Source organism: Embiotoca jacksoni, unplaced genomic scaffold, assembly GCF_022577435.1.
Source record: "Embiotoca jacksoni isolate LCO1_2020_lvr unplaced genomic scaffold, fEmbJac1.0.p SCAF_6, whole genome shotgun sequence".
NCBI classification, from domain to species: domain Eukaryota; kingdom Metazoa; phylum Chordata; class Actinopteri; family Embiotocidae; genus Embiotoca; species Embiotoca jacksoni.
This window is the reverse complement of record NW_027185414.1, coordinates 13053199-13063587: the sequence shown is the minus strand read 5'-3', so window position 1 is coordinate 13063587 and position 10389 is coordinate 13053199. Positions and strand designations below refer to the sequence as shown.

Genomic DNA, 10389 nt, shown 5'->3' with positions numbered 1-10389 from the left:
GGCCTTTCTCCCCGCACCTGAGCTGTAGCTATTAGCACAGCGACACCCAGTGTACGCACAGTGAATAACAGGTCAATTATGGTTATTCCAGCAACGTCTTTGGCTCCTATAGAGACAAATTGGAGCACCAACCGAGCCAGGCCTTGGCACATCAGTGCCCAGCCTTACTCATGCTCTTTTGGCCAGGAACCAATTCCTGCAGCTAGCTTTAAACATCATGTGAAGGCCTTCCCAGTACATTCTTACAGCAGCATATTAAACTGGATTGGTATGAGATGTTAAGCAATGTCTACATGATTACTCAACATTTGTCACATCTGACCGTTTACTTTGTTCTGACGTCCACATACTTTTTCTTTGTGGTGTAGGTTTTTTATCCTCAGTGCTTGATGATATATGCAGTGGTATTTGTCTGCCACAGCTGTGACAAAGTGTCAAACAGTTTCACATGCATAGATTACTGACAAACCTGAATTAGTTCCCAGTATTGCCCGAAGAGCAAATCAGTCCTGTGTCCTCAGTGTCTCGGCGTGACGGGAAGAATATTTTTATGGCAGACCTGTCAGCTGGAAACTGATGATGTTTAATATTCAGCTGCTTATCTCCTGTTTGTGAGCATGCACTTTAAAGTGGGCTTTTATCTAAGCACGTGCCAAGTTGTTCTTTCTTCCTGTTTGTCAGCGTGATGCTCTTAGCTTTTCTGTTTGCTCGTCTTCGGTGGGACGTGCTCATGAGAGGGTGGAAACAGTCTGGATTAGTAGATTATTTATGACTGTGCCTCCAGCCCAGAGTTCTTCCACAGAGCCAGTGCAGGAAATTTACTGTGTCTGCAGTAGTTTGAATGCTCATTGCGTTATTGAAAGACCAGACAGACTCCAGAAGGACAGTGGAGAGGGTGAGAGTGAAGGACAGCGAGGAGGAAAGAGTGAAGACAAGAATAGACGAAGAAACATTTCATTCATTGGAGAGCATCAGCAAATGTATAGAAGGAGAAGCAGCGTGTAACAACACTAGAAAATGAAAACAGCAGAGAACAAGAGAAAAGGGAAGTAATGCAAATGTTAAATTGATGAAGGAAATGTAATGCCATACCTTTTGTTTTATTCAGAGTAATCCTCTGATGCAATAACTCCTGCCGTGCTCATATGAAACAGAACTTTAGTATTTTATTATATAAGATCTGGTGGCCCTCTGAGGTCTAGAAAGAGCTCTGCAGCAAACTAAACAGACCCTGAGAGAACCTCCTATACAGCTCTTCAGAGTCACATCACACTAATGGACAAGACAACTTTTCAAATTACTTTTAAACTCATTTAAGTTTTTCAATGTCAAACATGTTACGTTTTCTTCATATGAAATGACATCTCCTACAGCAAGGCCCGCCCATATGTATGGCGTAGCTGTTCTTGCAGTGTAACCGTCTGCATTAGACCTTTCCAAGCCTTGGCTAAAATAATATTAATATATACAAAATGCTAATGCCAACATTTTAAACCATGGGTTAATGGGCAAAACCAAATCAAGCAACTACAGTGTTACTAAATGATATTCATTGGTTATTGTCCAGGTTCTTAAGTTTCCATGCAAGCCTGTTGAAGAACCAATAGCAGCTGTAAACTTTTATCCTGTGACACTAACTAATGACATTATTTCAAAGTTCTGTTTTACAGTGTTCAAACATAAAAACTGCCAACAGGTTCCACAACATGACATTAAACCCTAAAGCCTTGCCTGTTCTAGTCAGGATCACTTTACACATATCTACTAAGAAAACCCTCAACCCAGAGCGGAGAAGGCACAGTTTGTCATCTCAGAAGGTGAAGCATTAGTAGGTATGTGGAAGATACACCTCGCGCCAGAACTGGACCTCGTGGGAAAGAAGGGAGAAAAATGTCACCTTTGTCTCTCCAGGTCACAAGGTGAGCTCTCCTACCTGACACCATGTCACTTTATATACCATAAACAATGAGGGCATTATGGCTCATGTTGTAAATTTCATATGGTCCACTTTGGTTAAACTAGGTCACTCTGAATACATGTTCAATTATCTACATGTCACTCTTACAAGAGTGGACTTTTCATCTGCTAAAGCAAATGTTAAGAAAAAATAAGTAGAAGTAGGTTTGCAGTAGTCTGAGAAGTTTCCAGGCATTTCTGCTCAAATACTTTTACATCATTCAAGTCAGTCAAAATACAACAGTAAAAAAAAACAATAGGGCTTTCGCACCGATTCTCGGTGCTTGGGCCCTAATAAACAGCAGTTACTTCTTAGTTTCAACAGAGAAAGTTGTTGTATAAATCAAGTGAGCATAACGGCCTGAGGTGTGGTATGTAGCTGTGGCACCAGGCCATTATTTTGTTGGGGAAAGTCTTTCCTAAGAAGCCTCTAACTCAATTTCCCTACATGTCTAAATATGGTCGGTGGTGAAGCAACACATATTTCTTTCTCATAAACCAACCTTTTCGAGAAAGTGGAAACTTCCACTGAGAGCTACAGTTAAATGTGAATAAAAAATTAAAATAGGACAAAAACTGAGGCTGCCACCTCCATCAATACTTGATGATGTCTTTGTGAATTATACTACAAAAATCAAACTTACATACCATTCATGCCATTGTGTATGTTTGTGTGTGTGTGCGCATGTGTGCGTATGATATGTATGACTTTATCACAAGTGAAACTGTACTTTACATGTTACGAATTTACATGCATGCGTGTTTTTCAGACTGTTTATGCCACCAAGTCAATGTCATCTACCCGTGTGGTTTTGGAACATTTTACCAGTGAAAAGTTTGGGTTGACATCTGCTTTAAAAATTCCAGCAAAAGAAAAGTCAGTTTAATGAAATAACGCTGCACTGACAAAGCTGACAAATTAATTCGGAAAATAAAGAAAAATCAACTTGGTGGTAAGAGCAAAGAATAAATTTGAGGTAAAGAGGATATAAAAAGTACACAAGCAGTCAGTTTGACGAGATTGAGTTTGACTCCTGCCTCTCCTTTTTTGACCTCTTTGTGTACTTGTGAAATCAACAAGACAGGCAAAAGGAAGGAAAGGGAACATAACAGCTGTGGTCAAAGGAATAAGAATGTCGTGTAGGTTAGTTGTGTGAGCAGATACTTTGATGAATTACTTCTGAAAAATGAATTTTCCAGAGTTATTAAAGATTGTTTATCCAATTAATCATTCAGGTCCAGTCATCACTGAGATGAGGTTATGACTGAATCTGACACTGAAGCCCTGGCTGCTGCTGAGTCAATATTCACCTGATGGCACAGTATTTATCTGACTGTCTCACATGAATTATTTAAAATGCAATACTGAAACCTATTTGCGTGCATGGCTCCATCGAGCCGCAGGAAACATTCCGGGTGAGGTGAGAGGAGCTGCGCAGGTGGGATGAAAATGGCTTTGGGCCTGTGGTTGCAGTCTAATAACGTCAGAGGCCTGAGGGAGAGAACCATCAGAGCATCATCGTCACATGAACACAGCCGTTATGTAAGCAGCTGTTACACAGCATGACAATGCTGCCTGATTATGCTGCCTGGTAATTACACAAACACATGCCCTTTGCTGATATACATGCCATGGTTTTTTTTCCTACATGTGACTCAATACACATGCATGCCAAAAGCTAACTTTGCTGTGAAATGATTGGCTGATATTGATATATATATATATATATATATATATATATGTATATATATATACATACAGTAATACATATGTAACACATCCTACAGTTGTACAAATTGTCAAATAAAAGCCAGACAAGACAAATGTGGCACACTGCAGTCAAATCAAACTGTGCATGTCTTAATTTCCTGCTTCACCACTTTCTGCCATTTGATATTTGGATCTCCTTTTATCTGTATCCTGGGTAATTATGTGATTTCCCACTTGGAGCAAGCTGCTGAGTAGCTCTAATCACAGAATTAAATTGGAGTCTCACTGTAGTTTTTTTAATTTTTTTTATTATTGACTGGGCACATGGATTCATACTGACTGGTTGCTGAAAGTATTAAGATGATATGTGTAACATCTACAAACTGTCAGGAAGCCCTCAACACATCCATAACTCAGAACATTTTTGCTCAAATTCCTTTGACTGTGAGCTAACACAGCTCAGTCTTCACTCGCCGAGGGTTAACATGGAGGAGCAGGACCATGTTCTATATCTGACACAGACCCCCCAAAATACACCACCCACACAGCACGTGTACATACCCAACATGTCAATTTACCTGCAACACAAACTCACACACAAAACTTTAAGTTAAACACACTTGATTTATTGTATTCCTGAATCAGATTTGACCTTCTATCAGTCATGAACGAGCATATACGCGGCCCTTTATAACTGATAAAAGAGGGATGCTACACACACACAGCTGCATCGACTCTATTATTTGTTTGGTCCTTAAAATACTTGCGTTTCAAATGGGGTGTAACCAAAACTTTTTTTTTTAAATCTAAAATGCTTCATTTTAATGAGCTTTTGATATACTCCGTTATTGTCTTCTTTGTCCTGCCTGCTGCATTTTCCTGCCTCAAGCACCTCCCCTTCATAAACGTGTGTGTGTGTGTGTGTGTGTGTGTGTGTGTGTGTGGTGGGGGGTGGGGGAGGTGTCAGACTGCAATCTATTCAAGGACATGCCGAGAGCCATGTCTACAATGACGATGGCCTCAGCTCACTGCAGTGTGTTGCTTTATGAATAGGGATCAACAGCAGCTCTTTGAAAATGAACTGCTCAACTGACCACCTACTCAGATAGCTTGAGAATGCACACATGCACTGCTCTGCAGCACAAATGTCACATTAACATTAAATAAAGGCTCATTTTTAGAGATTGCATTGTGTGAATGTGAGCTGAAGGAACTCACTGAGTGTTTGGTTTACATCACAAATTTCTTTATTAACCATTGTTTGAACCAAATATGGGTCACATGAAAAAACTAAACGCGAAAAACAAATGTGTTTTAACTGTTCATGCAAACATGGTTAAAATTCACAGCAAACAAGAAAAAGAAAAGAAGGTTTTGAGCTCACAGTGCAGATTTTACAACAAAAAGTGTTGCATATTGAATACAGAAAACAAAAATCCCTGTCAATAGAACAAACCAAGAAAAAACATCAGTGCCATGAAATGGTTATAAATTAGACAGATGTGATTTCGTCTTTCCATATGGAGAGAAAAGAGCAGTACAATATGACACAGAAAAGAAAACATTTGTATATTTATAGTAGCTTTCATACATATATACACGACACCTGTTTCCTTCTTACTGCATTTCTGCTTCACCTCAGTCTCCTCAGTATCAGCTACAATCATAAGTCACCCATGCAAAAGGTTGTGAAACACCAAAGTGTAACTCATGTCCCTCATCATTGCCCTGTGTTCACATTCTGCTAACCACATGAACAAATAAAGCACTTTTCATCACCCACTTCTCTTTTATGTCCCTAAGTAAGGCAGTATACCTAATATATTTTGCACATATTTTCAAATGTATTCATTTCTCACAGATACACTGCTCACATTTTGGTCCATATGTTTCAGGGAAAAATCTGCCATATCTTTTTATTCACAAAACACTTTCATGCAAAATATCACAGTTGCATTTCCAATTCTAACATTAGCGTTACTTCAAATGGTTAAAAGGGACAGATCTGATTATTAAGTGTGCTTTAAGGCATTGTTTTTAATAAATCATTATTAACTTTTACCTTTTACATCTGCCACTTTAAAATGCTTCAGAATACCCACAACACACAGACAAGTAATCGGAAGACATTCAATATGAAACATTAACACATTTACATACATATCACATCAGTGAGTTCTGATGCAAATTGTTATGCAAACATTGAGGTGAAACTCTAATCACACCAGAAGCCCTTCAACTTCTTCATGCAGGGATGCACCAATAACAATATCAGTGGGGAGGCTGAAACTGAGTACTGGTACCCAACTTTGTATCCTATAAATTACTTCGATATTCATTACAAAATAGTTTTACTATTTACGTTGTGGAGACAAAAATAAAAATCCCAGCACTGTATTGTGTCTGACAGAGTAAATCTGATCAGGTGTCAGCCAAATGCTGAATCTATCACAATCTATCAATGATTAATTGGTATTGATGCATCTCTTTGCACCCACATCAGTTGACCCATCCTGCATAATTAATGTTCTCTGGTATTATACTGCATGAGTGCTTGAACAAAGTTTGCACAGACCAAAGCAGACAATATGCAAATACTGATTTAACAACATAACATACAGTAGGCTTTGCCATGACCAGACCTTTTATATCCACAATATATTTGAATAAACAGATGAGAAAAATGCAGCTCTGTACATGATAAAGTTAAGCTGCATAATGGCAAATATCATTTCAAATATCATTTAATCATCTCATCAAAAGTAATCTAACATCATCAGGCATAGCATTCAAGTCCTGTCACAAATCATGCCATATTTGGAGACAAACATGACTGATTGATTCACAGTGGAGCTGCTCCAAAAACTAAGTAGTTACAGGAATAGTCTCCATCCACATCCCGACTCGATGCCTTCATTAAATGAAGAGCTTCCCTCTGAGGCCGTGATGATGTAAACACAGGCCGAAGTGATATTCAGATTGCAGTCAGAGCACTGGAGTTAAAAGCACCCTGCCTGTTGTTTCTCTACTTGCTGGAGTCACAATTTTCTACACACTCACAAACATTGATATTATTATACGGCAAAAAGCATAATGACTATCTGCATTTAGGTGACACACAAGCATATTTTGCCAAACAGACTGTAAAATGCACAGGAGTGGGTTTGGAAGACTACTCGCTACTGAACAAATTGAAAACATTTAGATGTAAGACAGGGCATGCTGGTTGTTGTACACCATCAAGGTGTATGGATACGAAGCAGTGATACAGTTTGCATTTTGAGCCCGTCATCCAGTAAGGTGGTTCAAACTATTTTGGTCATGTGTAAAAAGCAGCACTATTCTTGCACAGTGATAATTATCATGTACCTCTACAGCAGCAGAAGCTGGTCAAATACAGTCATCTGTTTTATAGATGTAGACAGAAAGGCTCTGTGGAAAAACACAGTTATAGGAGATACAGTGGAATCAATAACCACACAAAGTAAGAAGCATTGTGTTTTAAATCTGTAAATGTACATGTTTTTGTTTGATTTTGTTTGTTAGAAAATAATTACTGTGAAAATAACATCTGTTATATAACGATAAACCTGAAGAAGAGGAGAAAAGGTCCACGACTAGTCTGAGGTAAACTTTTCCTTTTCCTATTTTCCTTGTGGGAACAAGAGCCATGTTGGAGGAGTTAATTCAGATAAATCAACAAATCACAAGTGGTGAAGCCCATGCTTTGTAAACAGCCTTTATGATTTAGCGATATGAGTTATGCAGTAATCATTTCAAATTATTTTCAGGAAATTTTAGGACATTATTAAGATCCCTTAATTTGTCAATTTGAATACTGAAAATATTGAAAAAAATGTACATAAATGCAGCAAAAACATGGACAATTGTTGTTGAATAGCTGCAAATTTATGTCTAAAAATTAAGTTTTGACTGAAGTGTCCCTGGATCATTCGAAAATGTATTAAATGATGATGACCATCTAATGCATTTATTCTGTTCAAATGTAAAAAAAATATATATATATATTGTACAACATTCAATGTACAACTTCCTGCATCATGGCTTAGAATAAGGCATTTGCAATGGCATGACGGTAGGGAATTGTACATTGAATTATTAAATGAAATAACCCTCCACATATATCTGTCCTCTGTTTGAACGACGTGTTTGCTTAAGACCACCAGATGAGTATCCTACTTGATGTATGGGGTCGACATCAGTCGTGATGCTTTCTGCTTCCCAATAAGTAGATATGTTTTTGCACCCATGCAAAACAAACTGAGAATTTTAGCTACACCATGCCACCAATAAATCGTATGCATCTCCTGAAACGAGTAAGCTACTGATGCCTGAAGTTGGCATTTCCCGGCACGTTTTCCGTGGCACGTGTTTTTACATTACATAACGTGAACATGCCCTCCCAAAGGGCACCATGCTGCACAGAGCCCTGACATCAAGGCAAACTATCTAACAGCATCCCACACCGGGAACCTGTCAGGCTTACACAGTAGTTTCAAACACTCGGTGTGTGTTGTCACAGAGGGATAAATGTTTGAAATATTGTGTGAAAATATTTACTATCTCACAGCATGTGTGTAGCTCACAATGGCAGCACAAAACAAAACAAAAATAACAAATTGTAACAGGCTACAGTCTTCAATAAGGTACTGGGGGTTAATTAAGCATATTACGCAACGTGCCATTGCAGGCGTCAAAGCTCAGATGAAGTGAATCCATCCATTTTCCCACTCCCGAGGCGGGGTCATCTTGAACTGGTGACGCCGTACTTTGTAGTTGTTCCCATTATTATTGTCCCAGAATTCTCGGCCGCCGACACAGTATTTAATTGCAAATTGCAATGCGCCTCCGTTTTCTGGGTAAGTAGGCATAACGATCTTGAAACAGAACTTATCAGTGTCGCCGTCGCTTGAGTTGGGAACATAGGACGCCAAACTGTCCATAAATGTTATCCAGTTGTTCAGAGAATAGCGCAAAAAAACGCTCTTTTCGAAAGCCAGATTCAACACGCGCACAAAGCCGGAGAGGCTGAATTCGTCTGCCTCCACAGTGTCCAGCAGGACTTTCACCTCCCTCACTTTCTGCTCAAAGCCGGGGAGCGTGCCTGGGTTGGTGAACTGCAGCTCCATGAACACAGTCTGTGTTGGAGAACGGGGGAATTTTGTGTCCAAATGGTGCAGGTGAGGCGGCGCTTTGGGTAATTTTGCCAAAATGCTCTCCGGCACCTCTGGGACATCTGTCTCGTCGAAATGCTTTACTGAAATGAGCTCCAGACCCAGAGAGTCGGCGAACCGGACCTTTTTCTCACTGGTTGGACTTCTGCTGCGGCAGATCTCTAACTTTCCTCTCTCCGTCGGGGTAGGCAGCGACTTGCATCTCCGACGCAGATTCGGGCTCTGTGGAGGCTTCAGGGAAATCTCTCTGCCCCGCGGTCTCTCGTCCACCACTGGACTCTCAGTGGGCTCACGTGTAGTACCGTTGACCAGGTCAAAATCTTCCCCATCCTCAAGTCTGGGGTTTGGCGCTGCCAGGCTCCCGAACAGTCCGGCTATGCAGCTGTAGTTCCTGGGAAGGCAGTTCTTGGGGGGCAGCATGATCACTCCTGGACGCGCAGACTTCGCTTCCATAAAGCGCAACAGTCCCTGCACTGCAGAGTCGAGAAGTGGTCGTGACGTGAAAGACCCAGCGAGTTGAGAGATGGAGCCGTCAGGTGTCAGTGCCCCCCCCCCCCCTCGCGGATAGGTGCTCCACCAGCGTCAGAAGCTGACTCTCTGCACCCCTGGACCAATAAGCCACGCTTGTTGTTGTTCGGCAGTAAAATGCGAGTTTGTTCCTGCAAACAGGAACACTTTAAATTTAGGTGCGTGCAGATATTTCACTGTCGTAGCATTGGAAAAAAAATAAATAAATAATAATCAAAAGAGAGCACGTTGCCTTTCACAGCGAACACCCACACTTCCTTTTCAATGTGGTGAACGCTTGTCGCCTCATCTGCTTTGCACGCAGCAGCGTTTGACGTTTGCTGTGTCTACGTGCAGAAGTGAACGTAGCGAATAACCAATGGTTTCCTCATTCTCAAGCGATAACCCGGTTGACTTCCCCCCTTTTTCACAGTGACAGTATTATAAATGACCACTATAGTCCACAGAAAGGAAATAAATAGCCTACATTGTATCAAAAATTAAGCCAAATACAGGCTATTTTTGGCATTTAAAAAAAAAAAAATTTTGTATTGTGGCAAAACACTTGAAGCTTTTTCATAGCGACAGTCTGATAGTAAACGTCATTATTTCTCAGTCTATCTCAGGTATACATCACCGGCATAATGCCGGTACCGTGTAAATTGCCATCTATTGCGAAACCAGCGGTCATTGATTCGTCTGGAGCTGCAGCCCACCCCGCCCCTTTTCTCTACGTCACACCTTTCCGTGCAGCCTTTACAGGTTACCACGACGACAGCGTTGCACCTCGTCTCTGAAGGCTTTCGCCGCCTCCTTCCGTTTCTGTTTGGGAAAACTCTGTCAAGCAGAAAGAAAAAGTGTCACGACAGATCGCTGCAAGTTGTTTTTTTGTTTTTTGTTTTTTTTGTCTGATATGGAATATAAGCTCGTAAAAAAAAATAATTAAAAATAAATCTGCAGCTGGCTTTGTTTTGGTAAGGGAAGTCAAGAGTTTGACAGAGTGATGGTTTTGTTGTGGTT

General features: G+C 40.4%; 1 protein-coding gene across 1 annotated transcript; it reads right to left on the bottom strand.

The window, feature by feature from the left end:
* Positions 1–4144: 4144 nt before the first annotated feature.
* LOC138213277 (protein phosphatase 1 regulatory subunit 3E) lies at positions 4145–9641 on the bottom strand. The gene has a single exon (XM_069174290.1). The coding sequence runs from the start codon at positions 9313–9315 to the stop codon at positions 8389–8391; it is 927 nt and encodes a 308-aa protein (XP_069030391.1). The 5' UTR covers positions 9316–9641; the 3' UTR covers positions 4145–8388.
* Between the last annotated feature and the right edge of the window lie 748 nt (positions 9642–10389).

What these genes read in the sequence shown, in the direction of transcription:
- LOC138213277 (XM_069174290.1), bottom strand. Translation starts at nt 9,315, where the DNA reads ATGGAAGCGAAGTCTGCGCGTCCAGGAGTGATCATGCTGCCCCCCAAG.